The following is a 21,144-nucleotide window of genomic DNA, read 5'->3' as shown; positions in this document are numbered from 1 at the left end:
TTATTAGCTTTTACCCAAAAAAATAAAAGAGCCTCACACACGTGTTCAGATGCTAGTATTCTTATGATTATCCTTTTTTTTTAATATGCATTTGTGGGTTAAAGCTTACTCATTACTTTTCTTTGACTACAATAGTATGGTACTTTTCTTTGATTATTATTACAGTAAAACACAGATCGAATTTAGAGCACAAATTGTGCAATTTGGTAAAAGAAACACAAGAAAATGAAGGGTAAATTACAAATTATAGTACTCTTAAAGTTTGGAGGTATTTGAATTTTACACCTTAAAGTTTTAGAATTTGAATTTTTCCCCTTGAAGTTTGAGAATGTTTGGATTTATTAATTAACCATTTAAAGAAAATTTTAATATAACTTTTATGAAAAATTGAAAAAGCTATAATGAAAAAGAGCTTATCTGCCGTGGTAAGTTTATAGTAGTTTTTAGTAGGAGCTTATCTGGTAAGTTTATTAAGGACTTGTAAAATCAATTGTTATTTTTCTTTTAAACATAAAAGTTTTACAAACAGATTATTTTATTATTTAAGAAAAAAAAAATTTTATCAAAATAAATCGATAAGTAAGTTACCACATGATTAAAATACATGTTGAACCAAAAACAAATATGGGATAAAATAGGAGCTTATATGTTGTACGTGGTAAGTTTATTAGAGACTTGTTTTTATTAAAATCTTTAAAATTCAAATCTCTAGAATGCGTTTGTATTCTAGTTTGTTTTAATTTTTGTTTATATCCAATACCCTAAAACGTGGGGTTTAAAAAAAAAGAAAAGAGAATGACAACTTCAGTTTAGGAGTAAGTGGGTCTATTACAAAATTTGTATAAAAAAAATTAAATTAAATTAAATTGTTAACAAAATAAATTTGTATTTGGGATTGAATTTTGAAAATCAAGAAGAAAAAGTGATCCTATTTTGTAGGGAATATTTTACGTGGAAGTTAGATTCAAATTTGTCTCAACTTAAACCTAGAATATAGGAGGATTTTGGAAAAAAAAAAGTTCACGTCCCATGACTTTGACAAAACTGTAAACCCTGCACGTATGTTTTTTTTTCATAACTTCCCGGCAACTGCAAGAGTTACCGGCGATGTTACAACTCTTTAACTCTTGATCCTGCTCAATGTCACACCACTATTAATCTTAAACAAACAAAACAACTCTCACTCAGAAGTGACATATTATTGCAGACACATACGTACATAGATTAAAACAGCAACATGAGCAGGCCTTTCTTCCATGGCAAATTGCTCTTGGTGCTGTTTATCTATTATTTCAATGGTGTTTTTGGAAGAGAAGCAGTGTCAGTTATGAAAGGCATTGAATTTGAGGCACAAAAGGGTAGACACGTTTTACCTCACAAGGGGAGGAGAAGGTCTGCTTTATTTGATTTTGATGTCATGAGCTTTGGTGCTCGAGCAGATGGCCGAACTGATGACACTCGGGTTCGTTCTTATTTCTCTCTCTCTTTCAAACAAACAATTATACTATACTAGCTTGCTAATTCAGAATTCTTGGTGTTACTTAAAATTTTTGACTAGTTCATTACTTTTTCTCCCATCTTTAACATTTTAAATGGAATTATTATTATTATTTTTTTTTTGGGGTTTTTGATCGATGTAGAATAATACCAAAGTAACCAAACTCCTTCAAGGTCCATATAGAAGTATATATTCTTTTATCTTTGTGCTAGGACAACTTAGGGAAGTTAATGGAGTTCAAAAGCACTACTACAGTCCACAGGGATCCTTATGAGTTATGACTTAAAAAGACAAATTTCAGCTTCTGAGATTTTCATAACTGTGTAAGTTACATATTTTGCATTTACTTCAAGCAGACCCTTTTTTTTTGCCAAGTTATTTTCTACAGACTCTCTCTATAAAGTCACTTGCATGTTGCGTGTATTTATGTGTGCTCTATGCTGAGTGTGACAGTTCTTATCACATCAAAGCAGGTAAAGTTACTAACTTGTTACATATTCGTCCTTTTGATTCTAGGCTTGACTTTCATTCTTCCTTTTGCTACTAGGAACTTATAAGCAGTTCCTACTATTCCAGAGTTTTTACCCACTAAAGTTATTAATTTGCCAGATTGATTATCTGGCCTGAGTGTAGCTTGTTAATAGACTGATGGCAAGAAATAGATGTAGTACATAGTGTGTTTGAATTAACAGAAAAGTTAAAAATTGATACTTGTCATCCAGGCCTTCAGAACAGCATGGAAGAAGGCATGTGAGTCCTCAGGCTCAGTGAATCTTCTGATACCAAAAGGGACATACTTGATTGGCCACATCGAGTTTACTGGCCCGTGCAATAATGTATCATCTCTAACAGTTCATCTGAAGGCAAGATTGTAATCTTCATCTTTTCCTCACGTCTTTTTTATTTACCATCTGTATTCTTTAGCATCAAATTTGATCAAGTCATCTTTTCATGATTAAATTTGTGGAATTTGCAGGGTCATTTGAAAGCAACAACAGACTTGTCCGAGTATGGATTCAGTGCTGGTTGGGTTGAATTTGGATGGGTACAGGGGCTAACCTTGACCGGAGGTGGAACCTTGGATGGCCAAGGTGCTAAAGCCTGGCCTTACAATGACTGCCCCACTGATTCCAACTGCAAACTTCTTCCAACTGTATGTTTCATGACCTATAAATGTATATCCTTGTCTTTTTAATTTTTAGTTTACATATTGCACATAGTACTAGGGCTTTTGACAAAATCCTTCCTAGTAGTGGTAGATTGTTTGAGCTATATGTTGACATAGGAGAATGAGGGAGGCTTAGAGTGGCTGAACGTGCTTATGGTCTAAGCACAGGATGAACATTAGGTACGTCCAATAAAGGAAAAAATTGACTGAGGTGTCTAAAGTCTGCTTCAATGATGCAGCCATAAGCTTTATTCCTTGAATTTATATTTAGACACAAGTTTTTTTCCCTGTTAAATCTGGAGCTTTAGGTCACATTAGTAAGTTACACTTTGTTGTGGCAGTGCAGAGGATAGGTAGTTGTGACAGTAAAGCAATAAGTTTAATAAGAAAAAAATTTCTCTTTGCAGAATGTGAAATTCATGGGAATGAATAAGACAGTTGTACGAGGCATAACTTCGCTGAATAGCAAGTTCTTTCACATAGCTCTCGTGGAGTGCAAGAACTTCAAAGGTAGTAAAATCAAGATTTCAGCCCCAGCAAACAGTCCTAACACTGATGGCATTCACATTGAGAGAAGCTCTAGTGTCTACTTTTCTGGATCACATATTGGTACGGGTGATGACTGCATCTCTGTTGGACAAGGAAATTCTCAAGTCACCATCACAGGTGTCACTTGTGGACCTGGTCATGGTATCAGGTAGGTACTCTTGAAATTTCCATTGTTTGTAACCTGTGTGTTTACTTGGACACATCATCAATTTTGTGGAGCTATTTAATGTAATATATTGGTTATATGGTCAAATGTAATAGTGTTGGAAGTTTGGGAAGATATCGGAATGAAGGAGATGTTAGTGGACTTTTGGTGAGGGATTGTACCATGACAAGTACTACAAATGGCATTAGGATTAAGACATGGGAAAACTCTCCAGGTAGCAGTGCAGTCACCAATATGACATTTGAGAACATTGTCATGAACAATGTGACCAATCCCATTATAATTGACCAAACATATTGTCCCTTCACGTCTTGCACTTCCATGGTAAGTTTTTAAGTACAGGCTCATTTTTGGGTTGATGGTCTTGGTTTCTAGTTTGCTGAAAATGTTCTTGGTAACTATGTGCAGGCACCATCTCGAGTGAAGATCAGTGACATATATTTTAAGAACATTAGAGGGACTTCATCATCAAAGGTAGCAGTGGCACTTGAATGCAGCAAAGGGATGCCATGTCAGAACATCTACCTTGAAAATGTTCACTTGGACCTGTCATCAGGGGAGAAACATGCCACTTCCACTTGTAAAAATGTTAGAGCTAAATACATTGGGACCCAACTCCCTCCACCATGTTCTTAGTTTTGATGTTAGATAGGATCAAGTCTCTCATCTGTGACAGTAGTCCATGCTATCAATCCCTCTGATGTTGTATGATCTGTATAATATCACACTTTCCAAATGACAATGTTTAACTGCATTCCTGTGCTTAAGGAATATTGCAATATCATGGAGAACTTTTAGATTTTTTTTTTCCTTCAGTGTATCATTTTTTACCTCCCAATACCATTGAGTTTTATTTTTTCTTTTTCAGTATTAAGTTATTGAAAGAATTTTGCGGAGGGTGAATCAAAGTTTAAGCATAATGCAAGTCTTTTTTGTTTAGTTGATTTTGGGAAAATTTTTCCCCACCTGAACTTCGAATATTTTGAATGTAATTCACATGATTAATAATAATAGTCTTCCATTATATTTATATTAATGAATGTTAATCAAATGAGTGTAGGGACCATGACGACCTCACACTCCTAGTATAAGAGCAACCACATCAGCCCCTCTAAAATTTTCTAAAATAAAAGAAACTACCAATTTTACACATTTTGAGCAAAAAAACACCCACAACATCAGTGGGTGTAAAAATATGTAAGTGTGCAAATCCATCCACGAGTTACAGTAACCGTGTATATTTACACGGTTACTGTAGCTTGTTTATACATTATTTTATTAATTTCCATTCGCTTATTTTATTCTCTCTCTTCTCCGTGCTCAACAAACCCAGTTAACTGCTCATCTTCTTCTTTTTCCTCAGATGCACACAAACACAAACACACCCACACACAAACACATCCACACAGAACAGAGAATCAACACAGAGATACACTTGCTAAAAAAAAAATAGAGATACACAAACACAGATCGGTGCTTGACTGGATCGGAGCTCGGATTGGAGCTTGTGGCTCATGGATCATGGATCGGACCTCGGATCGAAGCTCGTGGCTCGTGGATCGTGGATCGGAGCTCGTGGATCAGAGCGGATTGGAGCTAAGGAGAGTTGATCGAGAGGTAGAGTTTTTCAGGGGAGAGGGAGAGTTTTTCAGGGGTCCGTGGATCGGATCGGATCGGATCGGAGCTAGGGAGAGTTGATCGAGAGGGAGAGTTTTTCAGGGGAGAGATGGGTATAGAGAGAGAGAGCAACAAACAGAAATAGATAGAGAGAGAGAGAGAGGCGTGTATATATATCCTGTAGTTAGAGAAATAATAAAAAATGTGAGGAAATTGATTATTTAATTAAAAGATGTGTAGAATAGAAGAACTGATGTGGGTGTTTTGTAAAATTGGATGTGTAAAATATAAAAAGTAGGTTTTTAGTGTAAAAATGAATGTGTAAAATGGAAGAACTGATGTGGTTGCTCTAAACACTTAGAGCAAACACATCAGTCCATGTAAAAATTTCCTCTATTTTACACAAAAAACTCCTTTTAAAATTTTACACATTCACTTTTACAAATTACCCACATCAGTTCATCTATCCTACACCCTCTATTAATTAAATAATAATTTTTTCACTTTTTTTATTAATTTCCTCAACTACCCTACGCGCGTCTTTATTTCATTTCTCCTTTTCTTCCGTTCTGATTAATTTCTCTCTCTCTCTCTCTCTCTCTCTCTCTCTCTCCTTCTCTTCATTTCTTCTCTTCATTTCTCACTCTCTCTACCCAGATCATCTCTCTCACTCTCTCTCTACCCAGATCAAAGCTCGATCCGAGCTCCGATCCAGCGGTCCGAGCGCGATCGGAGCTCCGATCCAGCGCTCGGAGCGCGATCGCGAGCTCCGATCCAGCGCTCCGAGTGCGATCGCGAGCTCCGATCTAGCGCTCCGAGCGCGATCCGAGCTCCGATCCAGCGCTCGGAGCGCGATCGCGAGCTCCGATCCAGCGCTTCGAGCGCGATCGCGAGCTCCGATCCAGCGCTTCGAGCGCGATCGCGAGCTCCGATCCAGCGCTCGGAGCGCGATCCGAGCTCCGATCCAGCGCTCCGATCGCCGATCCGAGCTCCGATCCAGCGTCCGCCAGCTCCGATCCACGGCAAGACCCACGAGCTCCGACCAGTGAAGCACCGATCTACAAGTCAAGCACCGATCTGTGGTTGTTTGTGTATGTCTGTGTTTTTTTTTTTTTTGAGCAAAGTATATCTCTGTATTCTGTGTTGAGAAAGTGATGGAGTCTGTTGAGAACGGATCAAAGAGAGAAAAAAAGGAGCGAAGGGAAAATAATAAAATATTGTTTAGCCGAGCTACAGTAACCGTGTATATTTACACGGTACTGTAGCTCGTGGATGAGTTTCCACATTTTTACCCAATTTTAGATACACTGATGTAGCTCAAAATGTGTAAAATTGAAAAAATTTTGTATTATACATGATTTTAGATACACTGATGTGGATGGTCTTATAGTACACATCATGCATATACAATGTGGACATTTTAAAAATGTATCCATTCCACATTATATACATGGTGTGTAAGCATTATTATTAGTGGTGCTAAAAAGCTACATTGCTATTTTTAGCATTATCAAATACAAAACTATGCCCATATTGGTGGAGCCAAAACCAAATAATTTGGCTCTACAGTTACAGTACACAACTACTTTTGGCTGTCCATTGTAGCTCATATGTAAAAAAAAAAAAAAAAAATTCACGTGTTCACATTACTATGTATTATTATGTACGTGTTCACACTACTTTGTATTATTATTCATGTGTTTACACTGAATTGTAGCTCATTCATGTTCACACTATAGCTCATATGTAATAAAAAAAATTATTTTATTGTATTGTTTATATTATTTTATTGTGTTGAAAGTTAAAATAAAACCACTGATATTGAGTATTTTTTAAAGTGAAAAGATAAAATAGATAAAATAGCTTTTTGTGGAGCCATACTATTAAATTTATGGCTCTAGCAACATGGATGTTGTAACTATACCAAGAGTGTGAAACAAAAATTTTCCATAATGTAAATGTGTAACACATACCTACTTAAAAAAAGGTACAATGGTTTTTGGCCAATTGCTAAAGAGATATATTGTTAGAGTCGAATTTAAGCTTAGTGATTTCTATTCTATCTTTTATAATCCACATTGTTCTCCTGCCTTCTCACTACTCTCATTTTGGATTGCATGGAGTCACTGAACATGCAATTGAGGGTGTTCTCTTAAAACGCTTTCCTTTATAGAGAACAAATGTTATGGTCTTTTGGCAAATAAGGAAAGAATTTAACATGAACCTGTTTATGAAAACTCCCAGAGTTCGTCTTTTTTGTTCCAACTTTTGTAGGGATCTTTAGGGCATTGCTTCAAATCAACTATATACTATATTGACCAATAATGCCAATTGGTTTTTTTTTTTTAATACTTTTTTAAGAAGCAAAAAGGGTGGCTCATGTGTTATTAGAACCGACCACACCCCACAAAAACATCGCTTGTGAATACCACTAGCACATAATGGTGACCGTGACTTGGACTCTATCCATGCGCATTATTATTATTTTTTTAGAATAATGTAAATTTGTTTTAATACAATAAAAAGTCACAAATTTTCATTGCAATTGATGTGTCCATCCATCATAGATTAAAATAAATTAAAAATATAAAATATTATACTAGAATCAACCACAATTTATTATACATTATAAAAGTTTGGTTTTATTTTGTTCACATTGGTCCTACTTGGTTCACTTTGGTTTTATTCAGACTAACTAATTTTTTGTTAATTAGATTCTAAAAAAAGAAAAAAGAGTGCTGTATAGTATTTTTGTTATCCTAAAGTGAAATATACAACTTAATAAAAAATATTACTGTATACTATACTAAATTAAAAAACATTTTCTTCTCAAAAAAAAAAATTAAAAAAAAACTTATTACAAAAAATTAAAAAACAAAAGGTTAATAAAGATAAAGATAATTTGGTGCACACATTAACAATCATGTATTTTTCAAATAATAATAAAAAAAACAAAAAACAAAAAACAGAGAAAGAAAGATGGGCATATCATCATCATCGGTGGGAAGTGATCATGAAAGACTAGATAAAGTTTATTTATACTGACTCTCATTCCTCATCATCATCATTATAGAAGTCCTGCACAGTATTCACCTTTCTTTCACACCCAGAAACAGACACAGACACAGACACAGGCACAGTATTCAGTGTATCATTTTTTACCTCCCAATACCATTGAGTTTTATTTTTTCTTTGCCAGTATCAAGTTATTGAAAGAATTTTGGGGCGAGTATATCAAAGTTTAAGCATAACGCAAATCTTTTTTGTTTAGTTGATTTTGGGAGATTTTTTCCCCGCCTGAACTTCGAATATATATAAATATTTTGATCAGAAACTTCGAATATTTTGAATGTAATTCACATGATTAATAATAAAAGTCTTTCCATTATATTTATATTAATGAATGTTAATCAAATGAGTGTAGGGACCATGACTACCTCACACTCCCCGTATAAACACTCATAGTACATATCATGCATATTAATATTATGAATACCGTTTCGAAAGTTGTTTCGGTTTGTTCATTGAAATAAAATATTTCGGTACCAGTCAATTTCAGGTACCATTTTGAAAACTGTTTCGGAATTACTGCTAATATATATATATATATATATATATATATATTTATATTTATATATAATTATTACTATTATATAGAATAATGAATTTAATATAGTTTTCTATTAAAAAAAGTGGGATTATTTTTAAAAAAACATTTATTTATGGTTTTTTGGTAAATAAAACTCACATTTTGGGTAATTGTACACAAGTGAGCTTTTAAGAAGCTTCCTGTTGACTACTTTTTCAGTTATTCCCATTTTTCAGCTTCCTAAATAAACTAATATTAACAATTTTTTAGAATATTATAAGATTAAAATGTATATAAATAAGGCCAGACAAAAAATAAAAGCTGAAATTTATTTGGGTCCGGTTATTGTGTGCCCTAAGAGCACATATTAAACCATTCATTTTTTAAAATATTTTATAGAAAATTGAAAAAGTTGTAAAAAAATTTCAATTCTCGATAAAATTTTTTCTAAAAATGGTATAGTATTGTGTGCTCTTAGAGTACACGTTAGTAAAATCCAATTTATTTTTATAAGAAAAAACTAGATGACAATGTGGAGTGGAGGAGGGTAGGGGGCTATCAAGTCAACATAAAAAGCTGAATTATAGCTTCTCTTTCAAATACTAGTTAGGCTAGTCATGTGAAGGCTCACAAAACTAAAAATAATATTACAAAAAACAAAACTAAGCACAATAAAAAGTTGAACTGGGTAGAAAATAGCCCCAACAAGAATTAGAAAGAAGAGTTGCAGAGGATGAAACACACAAAAAAACTGAAGAAGAAGAAAAAGAAGACTGCTTTGATGAGATGCGTTTCTTCAGGTGACTAGTGTTGTGACAAGATGGGCTGATCGGGTTTGATTTCAACACCGGCTGGAATTGGTATACCGGTTGAAACTCATTGAAATCGACTGAATTGACCAGAACGGGCCGAAATCAACCGAAATTCAACCTGAGGTGGAACAAGGGGGTGCTTCGTGCCGGTGAAGTGACTAGTACAAAATTTTCTAGTCATTCCAGTCGAAACCGAACAGAATCAATAACAATGATCCATATACAATGTGGACATTTTTAAAAATGTATCCATTCCACATTATATACATGGCGTGTAAGCATTATTATTAGTGGTGTTAAAAAGTTATATTGCTATTTTTAGCATCATCAAATACAAAACCATGTCTATATTGGTTGAGCCAAAACCAAATAATTTGGCTCTACAGCTATAGCACACAACTACTTTTGGCTGTGCATTGTAGCTCATATGTAAAAAAAAAAAAATCACGTGTTCATACTGCTTTGTATTATTATTTACGTGTTTACACTACTCTATATTATTATTCACGTGTTCACATTACATTGTAGCTCATTCACATGTTCACGTTATAGCTTGTATGTAATAAAAAAAATTATTTTATTGTATTGTTTATATTATTTTATTGTGTTGAAAGTTAAAATAAAACCACTAATGTTGAGTGTTTTGTAAAGTGAGAAGGTAAAATAGATAAAATAGTTTTTTATAGAGCCATACTGCTAAATTTATGGCTCCAGCAATGTGGATGTTGTAACTATACCAAGAGTAGGCCTATTCATGGGTTAGTCCGAGTTGGGTTTGTGCCCAACTCAGAACCGACCCGATCACTTCGGGTTTCCCATGCCTAGACCCACCGCTAACCGGTGAACGAAGTCGGTTTAGGTGGTCAGATTTTCATCGAGTACAGATTGGTCATCGGTCAGTTTCGGGTTGTGAGAAAATCTGCTGGATTTTGCCAAAAGCCGCCAGATCTCGACAGACTGGACAAAAAATCGGCGACTTTTCGGTCAAATACAGTTGGGTCGGTTGAAAATCGGTTTCTCAACCTCAAACCAGCTAATCGACTCACCGTTTTCAGGTTCAGGGGGCAGAGACCTGCTGTCGACCCATCACCGACGTCTGGTTGGCCGATTCTTGAGTTGGATCAGACGGTTTCGGTGGGTGGGTCGGATCGCGGTTTTGTTTGGACACCCCTAACCAAGAGTTTGAAACAAAAGTTTTCCACAATGTAAATGTGTAACACATACCTACTTAAAAAAAGGTACAATGGTTTGGCTAATTGGTAAAGCTTGGTGATTTCTATTCTATCTTTTATAATCCACATTGTTCTCCTGCGTTCTCTACTACTCTCATTTTGGATTGCATGGAATCACTAAACATGGAATTTTGGGTGTTCTCTTAAAGCGCTTACCTGTATAGAGAACAAATGTTATGGTCTTTTGTCAAATAAGGAAAGAATTTAACATGAACCTGTTTATGAAAACTCCTAAAGTTTGTCTTTTTTGTTTCAACTTTTGTATGGGATCTTTAGGGCATTGCTTCAAATCAACTATTGGCTCACATGTGTTATTATAGCCGACCACACCTCACAGTAACATTACTTGTGAATACCATTAGTACATAATGGTGCCCGTGACTTGGACTCTATCCATGCACATTTTTTATCTTTAGAGTAACGTCAATTGGGCCGGTGGGTCAATTTGGGTGCTTACAAGTAGAATAAAGAGTTATTTTACTTTCGTAACAAAAAATCACAATATTTTCATTGTAACTGATGTGTCCATCTATCATAGATTAAAATAAATTAAAAATATAAAATATTATACTAGAACCAACCATAATCTATTATATGTTATAAAAGTTTGGTCTCATTCAGTTCACATTGGTGCTACTTGGTCTACTTTGGTTTTATTTAGACTTACTAACTTTTGGTCAATTAGATTCTAAAAAAAGAAAAAAAGAAAAAGAAAAAAAAGAAAAAAGAGTACTGTATAGTATTGTTGTTATCATAAAGTGAAATATACAACTAAATAATAAAATTAAATAAAATATTACTGTATACTATACTTAAATTATAAAAAACACTTTCTTCTAAAAAAAAAAAAAAATACTTATTACAAAAAATTAAAAAAAAAACGTTAATAAAGATTTTTTTTTGAGAAATAATAATAAAGATAATTTGGTGCACTTATTAATAAAGATAATTAATATAATCACATACATGTGTTTTTCAAATAACAAATAATAACAAAACAAAAAACAGAGAAAGAAAGAAAGATCATCATCATCGTCGGTAGGAAGTGATCATGAAAGACTATATATAGTTTATTTATACTGACTCTCATTCCTCATCATCATCATTATAGAAATCCTGCACAGTAATCATCTTTCTTTCACACCCAGACACAGACACAGACACAGTGAGAAAGTAAAAAGAAGAAGAAGAAGAAGAAAATGGAGAGCGCATCGGAAATGGTGCCATTTCCGTTGCTTCCAACACCGATCGAATCGAATTACAGAGCTAGCACCATTCCCTACAGGTTTCCTTCCGACAATCCTCGCAAGCCCACTCCTACGGAGATCGCCTGGATCGACCTCTTCCTCAATTCCATTCCCTCCTTCAAGTTAACTTTACTACCTTTCCTCTCCTTTTTCATCAAGATTTGAGCTTTATCAAACATGGGTTGTCTTTCTTTTGCTGTTTCAATTCCAAAGTTTTATGCTTTTTTGAATTTTAAGGAGCTATATTAAGATGTTTGTTTTTGTTAGCTTAACAAAGTTGTGAAAGTTTTGAGCTTTATCTGATTTGGGTTATTTTTCTTTAGGAATTCCAATTCCAAAGTTTGATGCTTTAGTACCAATATATTTGGTTACCTTGATTAATAATCTATTGTCCCAAAGCTTAATCATTGTTTACCTTGTTTGGAAATAGTGAATTTAATCATTGTTCTAACAATGTTAATCATAGGGTAGAAGGTTTTATGTGCTCATGTTTTTAATACTATGTTGTTGCAGGAAACGAGCAGAGAGTGATCCTACAGTTCCTGATGCTGCCATTAGAGCTGAAAAATTTGCTCAGAGGTACTTTTTTCTTTGTGGGTTTACTTTTTGTTACACATACTGTTGCATGGATGGACCTTGTAACTAAGCAAAACCTATTTGAACGTGTTGATATGGCTTTGAATATTGTATGATCAAATTGTTTGTTTGTAACACCTGATAGATAGAAACTTATTTAGGGACCTCAATCCTTTGCTAATACTATCTTATGCATCTATAGTTGAATCATTTATGTGTGTGTCATTTGGTCTTATTGCTGTAAGTTGTAAATGAGAAACTATGATGCAAGCGGGGTTGTTAGTAGATTGAAACTTACCATAACTATTCAGTGTGTTTCTGTATATGTTTGTGTGTGTGTGTGCGCGCGCGTGCATCCAGCATATTGCTATGTTGCCTGTATGTTATACCCCCAGGGCACACATTACCTTCTCCTGACATTTATCATGCATTGTGTCTAACTCTGTTTGCATTTTCTATTTTTGCATCTTTTATGGAAGGTATTTTGAAATACTTGAGGACCTCAAGAAAGATCCTGAAAGTCATGGTGGGCCACCTGATGCCATTGTAAGCCAAATCATAAAAGAATCATCTACAACGCTTCTATAAACATCTTCATTTTTTTAGCTGAAACATGTGATCTCTTATTCTCATTTTCCCACGGAGAGACTGATTTTTCCTTTTGCCCTTTTTTATTCCTTGTGTTCTTTTGGGGGATATTTTTAGCTTCTCTGCAGAATTCGTGAGCAAATCCTTAGAGAATTGGGATTCAGGGATATATTCAAGAAAGTCAAGGTAAATGTTAACTTTGTATGTTGTCTGGTGTCAATTTGTTAGTCCATTTTACTCATAAAGCTCCTCTCTCTCTCTCTCTCTCTCTCTCTCTCTCTCTCTCTCTCTCTTTGCGGAAAATTCAAAGGATGAAGAGAATGCAAAGGCTATATCTCTATTTGCGGATGTGGTTCGTCTTAATGATGCCATTGAAGATGGAGGAAAGCGCGTAGAGAATTTGGTCAGAGGAATATTTGCAGGGAACATATTTGATCTTGGTTCCGCACAGGTAAGTAATCTTTTATCAGAAAGCTCAATATCTTTAGATCTTATCATTCTATACCTAACATATATATATATATATATATATATATATAGAAACTTGTAAAATTCTCAACAAAACCAGATCTTAAATACCAACTAGTTGGGTTTTGGGGCATGAATCATTTGATTTGCTATGTATATCCCTTTAGGGTTAATTATAAAATAAGACAAAGGTATATCTCTTTGGGGTTGTTCTCTATTTAAGCATAGGTATTGTATAAGTTTGCTCATTGTATCAATATCCTTAAGTTGAATCTAGTCACTTGGCTTTGTAAGACATCATTTTCTGTTTCACCATTGTTTTCTTTTTTATTGGTAAGTTATACATATACCCGGAGGTCTAGAACCTTCAACCTCACCTCCACCTTGCTCTTACAAATGAAAGATGTGTCATTTGGGCTTGAGTTCATTGGCTTGTTCTTCACCATTGCCATGTATTTTAAATTTAAGTCCCTCACCTATGGTCAAAGTAATGGCAAATTCCAGAAAATGCAGTTCTTTCATTTCTTTGAAAAATAGTATGTAACAATTTAGGAACTTGAAATTTCATGTACACACAAAGACTGTGACTGTATCATATTGGTTATCACATATCCTTTCTCATGGTTTCTAGAACGTGGGTAATATTTGAAATGCGGTAATATGTGAATGTTTGAATGATTTTCTGTATTAGTAGCTTAATAGTTTTTTGTTTCTTACTTCTTGAAGCTTGCAGAGATTTTCTCAAAGGATGGAATGTCCTTTTTAGCTAGTTGTCAAAACCTTGTCCCTCGACCTTGGGTTATTGATGACTTGGACACTTTCAAATTGAAATGGAGCAAGAAATCTTGGAAAAAGGCAAGTTATAGGTTTAGTTTAATTCACCCACCATTGTTCTCTATGTCGACAGTATTATGTGTGCTTCTCTTATACTAACCAGCTCCTTTGGTTGTCATGGCAGGCTATTATTTTTGTTGATAACTCAGGTGCAGATATTATTTTAGGGATTTTACCATTTGCAAGAGAATTACTCCGACGTGGGACTCAGGTTTGTTTTCAGTTTTTGGATTGTTCTATGCTATGCATCTGAGTCTATAGTGTTAGAATTTATCATTGAAGAAAAATGTGTATGTTCTGTCTTAAAATTTGAAGTTCTGCTGTTTAAAGAAGTCACAAATGTTGGTAAAAAATGGCTTATGTAGTATCTCCCAACAATAACATTCATTTGTCTGGGGTACCCGGTATGAACCAAAGAGTAGATACTTTTCAAGACTAGAATGCCTCTTTTCCGTGCTTGCATAAATTAAATGTCCATTGGGTAAATCTGTCTCCTTTTAACTTGTTTTAGCTAGCTGGTTTTTTGGATGTTATCATCTAGTGGTCCTTCAAAAGCCAAAGCACCTCCCACCCATTTTTTTCTCATATCTCTTGTTGTTAAATGTAGGTTTTGCATATGCATTTGCACTCTATGTAATGGGTTTGTTGGCTGCTAAAGGCTTTGACCATTTTTAATATGTCATGTATTGCTCTGTCTTCATGTGGTTGCTAAGTTCTCATTATCTCTATGCAGGTTGTTTTGGCAGCCAATGACTTGCCTTCTATCAATGATGTAACTTACCCTGAACTAATTGAGATTATGTCAAAGGTGATAGAAAGAAAGCTTTCAGAATTGTGTTAGTTTCTCAAAATCTTGGTTGAATCTGACATTGTGAGTGGCAATTTACCAGCTGAAGGATGAACATGGGCAGTTAATGGGTGTTGATACTTCGAATCTTTTACTTGCCAATTCTGGCAATGATTTGCCGGTAAGAAAGTGCTATTTTCTTTTTCTTATGTGTTCTTTTACTTATTGGATGATGATATTACTATAAATGCACAAATCATTTTTCTTATTAAGTAAGGCATCACTATAGCTTTTTTGCCTTTTTCCTCCCAGGTTATTGATCTTTCAAGGGTTTCAGAAGAGCTTGCCTACCTAGCAAGTGATGCAGACTTGGTTATCTTGGAAGGGATGGTAGGTTCTTACAAATTCAGGAGGCTAGTAGAATTGTAAAGCATTTTATGATTGATGCTTGATGCATGTTCGTTAATTTCCTGTTTTTCTTATTTATGTCCTTTGACAACTTATAACAAAACTGGACCATCCAAATGTCCACTCATTTTTCATCCAACTACGTCTCACTGCAGATTTCATTTTTATGTTTGTGTTCTCTGCATTGAAATCATAAGTGCACATTGTTCAAATTGCCTCCCCAGCCTGCTACAAAACACTCTGAATTGTCGCCCTGGCATAATTTTACAAATTCAATATGTGAACATATAGTTTCCCATATAGATTACCATGGCTTCATTCAAACTTAGTGTCGCTTGTCCTATTTGATTATTATCTTTCAATAAAAAGAGTCATTATAAGGAAAATAACTAAAAATGAAAACGAAGGAAGAAGAGATGATGAGCTCAAATGCATGGGAAGTATAATTCCTATTGATTACAAACCTATTATTTTTTTCTTTTGCTGCATGAGGTTAGGTTTAAATGAACAAAGTACTGTTTTTCTTCTATATGGCATATACATGCTGCAGTGCCTGAAAATTTGCTGCAAGGGTATTTTTTCATGGTATTCATTTTACATATATCTCCTTCAGAAGACATATTGTTCAATCATTTAGAATTTGGGGAATAAACCATGATAGATTGAACTCATTGCTTTTGGCAGGGGCGTGGAATTGAGACAAATCTTTATGCACAATTCAAGTGTGATTCCCTCAAGATCGGGATGGTAATGGTTTTTTTTATTTTTATTTTTATTATGTCATTGTTGCTTTTTCCCGTATATGAGTTCATTTGCTTCCTTTGCTGGACTACATTTATTTATCTAATTTCTTCTGTTTTTTCTTCCTATTTTTATATACAGGTGAAACATCCAGAGGTGGCGCAGTTTCTTGGAGGGCGACTTTACGACTGTGTCTTTAAATACAATGAAGTTTTGAGTTGATGATGCTAATCTTGTCTATACTGCTATCTCTATTCACTCAAGAATTAGTCATTCCACACATTAGCATTAGGTATTTCTGTCTAGAAGAATCATATCTGTTATCTTCTAAAGTTTCTTATTTTAATAAATAAACCGAAAAACTGTTTACAAGCGGCATAAATTATTTTTCTCAACACACTTCTCTCTTATCTTGTGTGTGTTTATCAGTTGGATAAAAAAGCACTAGCCATTAAAGGCTCTTTGAGTGTCTTCCAGAGTTGGATGACAATTTTATTTTAATTCTGAATTTGTATTAAACTTTTAGAGTTTCTACAGAAAACATTTTATTGAAGGAACATAAGGGCATACAAATAAAACTTTATCAATTTTGGATAGGAATAGATATGGAATGAAGAAAAGTTGACATGGGAGGGGAATTAGTAGATCAGTCCTTTTTGGTAGGATATGAAGCCATTTTGTTGATACCACAAAGCCCCTCGGGTTTTCCAGTGTTTCTCTTCATCCTTATGTACCCTTTCTCCCCCCACTTTGGTCCCCATGAATTCTTCACAATGATGTAATCTGACCCCTTCAAGGAACCATATCCAACCGCTGCTACTCCATGATCTAGCTCAGTTCCGCAATGGCCATTGAATATTCCCTGCCAAGCCAACAAAACCATGCATAACTCTCTTTTTTCTTCATTAGAAAACTATGCATAATTTGGGAAAACAAACTGTAGGAATAGAAATGTGTACGAATGTGCGTTGATGAGAGGACATATATTAGAGTGATATTAAAATTTTTACTATTTAAATTATATAAATAGACGTGTCATCATTTACAAAAAATTAATTTAGATTTAGATATTAATTTATTATGGTATTGAAGTGGACGTTTTAACATTTTCCCATATATTATATTGTATTAATTACCCCACTATAAAATTGAAAGTCTCGCCCAGAGGCCTCAATAGCTACGCTCAGAGGTTGATGAGCCAATGCCTTCAAAAGACTTGCTTCATCATTTTGTGGCACATCCTGATAACCACTAATTTTCACCATCTCCATTTCTTCCTGGAGACAAACAAGTGTAATTAATAATTCTATTATAAAATTTTGTTGACAACTGAATTTGGTAGTATAGAGCATATTATGCCAATGTAATTTACCTTCTGCTCTTCACAAGTTCCTTCCTGCATTAAATATGGATAGTCTTCCTCCTTATGCAGTCCACCACTGGAGACAATGAATTCAAATGCATAATCCATCAGACCCCCATTGCAGCCATCATTGAAAGTTCTATCACAATCAATCAGCTCTTGCTCAGACAATGAAGTTAAATTTCCAGTGGCTATCTGGTTTATGCCCTCAACAGCAGCGACAGTAGAAAACGCCCAACAACTACCTGCACGCTCATCGTATCATCATCTATACTCATCATATGGTCAACAAGAAAAAAACACTTGCTATGGATACATGCATGGACACGTATGCATGTAACATGCACATTAACATACACATTGAAAAAGAAAGATGTCTCATGTCTCATGTGTCACATATATATATATATATATATATATATATATATATATAAAATGATCATCTCTCTTACAACGTGTGAATCTCAAAATGACTGTGAGGCCCACACACTGAGAGAGAAGATGCTTATATCTTATGCATGAGAGACGTATTACAAAGAGAGAGAGAGAGAGAGAGATAGAGAGTTACATACCACATGAACCTTGGTTCTTGACTGGAGTAACAGCTCCTTTCTTTCTCCAATCCACAGAACTGGGCAAATCTACCACATCTCTATAACTAAAATCTCTGGAGGACCCTCCTCTTCTGGGCAAAGCAGGTTTCAATCCTAAATACTTATTCTTAAACTCCTCATGACTCATGTCTGCAAACTCATTCAACCCAAGCCAGTAGCTACTAATCTCCTTATTTCTCTCATCAATGTGCTTCAAGTTGTCTTTGAATATCTCAAACCTATGCAACTTCTCTTCAATGCTCCTGTAAGTTTTGCCATGTTTTGACACCCATGATTCAAACAGCTCTAAGATTTTATCCAAGCAAGTCAAGTGCTCCGGTGAATAACCCACAATCGAAAAATCGTGAGCCAGAGCAAAACATGCAAAGAGAGACACAGAAAAGGCTAGAAGGGAGATCTTAGAATATGAAGAGAGAGCCATTGGTGCTTAAGAATTCAAAGGTAAGAGGAATAGAAGAGTGAATGTGAGGAAGGAGATATGTAAGTTATTTATAGTCATGATTTCATGGTTTGCTTTCTAGTGAAGCAGTAAATTATATTTGTTTTAATTGCATACGGAGTCTTTACGGTTGGTTCTTTTGGCAGGCTTTTGGTCCAAGCATATATATTTGGTAAGCATAGACGGCAGGCATAGAAAAAAGCCTATATAATTTAGTAAAACTTACGTACAATTAGTTGGGTGTTGTACTCTACGTTTCCAATTCAATTCAACTATAATCAATGAATTAATTCACAGTTAAATGTGATTCTCCTTAAATAGGTAACACTAGTTTGCTATATTTGGTCAATACAATTATGTATTTGAATTCAATGGGAAACCCAACTATATTACCTAAGAATTGTATCTAAATTTTACCCATAAAACTTTTTATAAAAACAAGTGAATTACAATATGTTTTCTTGTTTAATGTCTCTGAACAAAGCAATCTTCCCATTTTAAAACACTAAGACCATATGTGTGATTAAAGTTGGAAGCCACATTTTCACCTTCTAATGAGCATAGCAAGCTTGTGTGGTTGGAGGTCTACAAACACTTTCCTAATAATTTTTGAGTGATGTGAGCAATACTAATAAAATGGATAGTAACTTTAACATTTTTTATAATTGTTTTATCCCAGTGTGTAGATAAGTTTGTGGTATCTTTGATAAATAGGGAACTTCGATTGCGCTACCTCCTGTATTCTGGATATGGATACATGAAATGCATTGTCATTACTAATTTTCTTGTCCTTGTAGCTGCCATTCAAGTCTACAAAAAAGCTACCGTTCGTCCAGGGCTTGCTTCAGTTACCATATATAGTTCAATATGCCGCGTTCATTGTTCAACTTCTTTTTCCCTCACTTTGCCCATGCATTTGAGACCAATTAAAAAAGATGCATCCATCACTTTGCCCATGCTCTTTTGGGTTTTCAATAAAATGTGAAGGGCAATTTGGTAACTTCACCTAGAGTTCAACGGCAATTTTACAGAACGCGCATTCTCTTTACATTTTCAAAACACAACTTTTTTTAAAAAGTTGTTTTTTAGACATTACTAAACGCATATATTATATTTATAGTTTCAAAAAGTGCTTTTTGAGTTGGAAAAACAGGTACTTAATGACAAACAAAGCAAAGATCCTTTTTTTTTTGGGGGGGGGGGGGGGGGGGGGGGGGGATGAAAAGTCTTATCAATTTCTTCACCTTAACATGGCAAGTTCAGTCAATATTATCCATTGTGTGTATGATCGTATTGATTTCCATGAATTTCTAGTGCTTTTCGTTTTCCATCTCACAGTCCTACCTTAAAATCAAATCTCGAGCATGCCACAATCAGCACGTAACCTTCGGTTTGACAAAACAAGCAATATTAAGGCCAAAGCCTCAAAATGATATAAGTAATTGATCAAAAAGTTTTTACAGGTGAAGCTTGTCAAATCCTAAACCAACACTCGAGTAAACTTGTCATTGTAATTTTACAAAACAAAAGTCAAAGCAAACACTGGAAACCTGAATTGTTAAACTACTGACTTTGAATTAATCGTAAATGAAAACAATAGGTATACTCTGATTTCATGATAATCTGTTTAAAATTAACATTGAGGAGAGGATGCGAAGGATGTGAGCCTTTGCACTGGGAAAATTTGGGCGGAGCTGGCTATCTTTGCTTCACAACATGATGTAGATACTAGATATATAGAAGCTATTACTAACCTGGAAGCACAAGGAGAAATAAAGTAAATGAAAATATCAAGCTTTCAATGGTTATTATTCTTAAAACAAGTAATTATGAGGACATTATTCATTAATCCCTACATTATATAAATGCATTTCAGAACAACAGAAGAAATGACCAAGTTGTTCATAATCTGATTAAAGACTATGTAAGAAGATGAACCTTGTAAACAGAAGTTACTTAACGCTGTGCCAAGGATGAAGGAAAGTGAAAGATGAAAGTCAAAGAAGATGAAAGAAACAACTCCTAAGAAAAGCATTGCCACTGAAGTAGAGAATACAGCTGCACAAAATGGGGGAGCTAATAAAAATGGGACCTTAAATCACAAGTGCAGAAAATGCTTGCATGTAACATATACTTCTCTTGAGTAATGCAATTATAAAGAACAATTTAATTGAGTGCTACTCATGTTGACGGGGTATACAACAGGCAGAAAAAATTAACATGGAAAGTATAACGATTAAGTTAATCAGAAAAAAAAAAAAAAAAAGCAAAAGAAAATACACCCGAAGCATTTATCTGCTTAAACAAAGTTTTGAGGAATAATAGACCCTTTAAAAGAGTGCTGGACATACATTAAGGCTCAACTCGCGGGCAAAGAATATAAAGACGAAGAAGTATTTTAGCAAGAACTATAAGTGTTAAATTTGCAATAATAATGTTAATCTAAGA

General features: G+C 34.6%; 3 protein-coding genes across 3 annotated transcripts; 2 read left to right on the top strand and 1 right to left on the bottom strand.

Annotated features, from left to right (window-relative positions):
* Positions 1 to 1,237: 1,237 nt before the first annotated feature.
* Positions 1,238 to 4,180, top strand: LOC142644589 (exopolygalacturonase-like). The gene is made up of 6 exons (XM_075819167.1): positions 1,238 to 1,462; positions 2,221 to 2,361; positions 2,475 to 2,651; positions 3,074 to 3,363; positions 3,477 to 3,705; positions 3,790 to 4,180. Exons 1-6 carry the CDS (start codon positions 1,238 to 1,240, stop codon positions 4,015 to 4,017), a joined length of 1,290 nt encoding a protein of 429 aa, XP_075675282.1. The 3' UTR covers positions 4,018 to 4,180.
* A 7,415-nt stretch (positions 4,181 to 11,595) lies between these two features.
* Positions 11,596 to 16,675, top strand: LOC142643277 (damage-control phosphatase At2g17340). Its single transcript, XM_075817824.1, has 12 exons — positions 11,596 to 12,000; positions 12,392 to 12,457; positions 12,934 to 13,000; positions 13,160 to 13,228; positions 13,353 to 13,493; positions 14,237 to 14,365; positions 14,469 to 14,555; positions 15,078 to 15,152; positions 15,235 to 15,312; positions 15,444 to 15,521; positions 16,224 to 16,286; positions 16,422 to 16,675. The coding sequence occupies exons 1-12, from the start codon at positions 11,831 to 11,833 to the stop codon at positions 16,500 to 16,502; spliced, it is 1,104 nt and encodes a 367-aa protein (XP_075673939.1). The 5' UTR covers positions 11,596 to 11,830; the 3' UTR covers positions 16,503 to 16,675.
* Positions 16,676 to 16,770: 95 nt separating this feature from the next.
* Positions 16,771 to 18,718, bottom strand: LOC142643278 (cysteine protease XCP1-like). The gene is made up of 4 exons (XM_075817825.1): positions 18,216 to 18,718; positions 17,653 to 17,888; positions 17,417 to 17,557; positions 16,771 to 17,142 (listed from the first exon to the last, which is right to left on the bottom strand). Exons 1-4 carry the CDS (start codon positions 18,676 to 18,678, stop codon positions 16,927 to 16,929), a joined length of 1,056 nt encoding a protein of 351 aa, XP_075673940.1. The 5' UTR covers positions 18,679 to 18,718; the 3' UTR covers positions 16,771 to 16,926.
* Positions 18,719 to 21,144: the final 2,426 nt, after the last annotated feature.

Source organism: Castanea sativa, chromosome 7, assembly GCF_040712315.1.
Source record: "Castanea sativa cultivar Marrone di Chiusa Pesio chromosome 7, ASM4071231v1".
Classification (NCBI taxonomy): domain Eukaryota; kingdom Viridiplantae; phylum Streptophyta; class Magnoliopsida; order Fagales; family Fagaceae; genus Castanea; species Castanea sativa.
The sequence above is the reverse complement of the archived record's forward strand: the minus strand, read 5'-3'. Positions and strand labels throughout refer to the sequence as shown.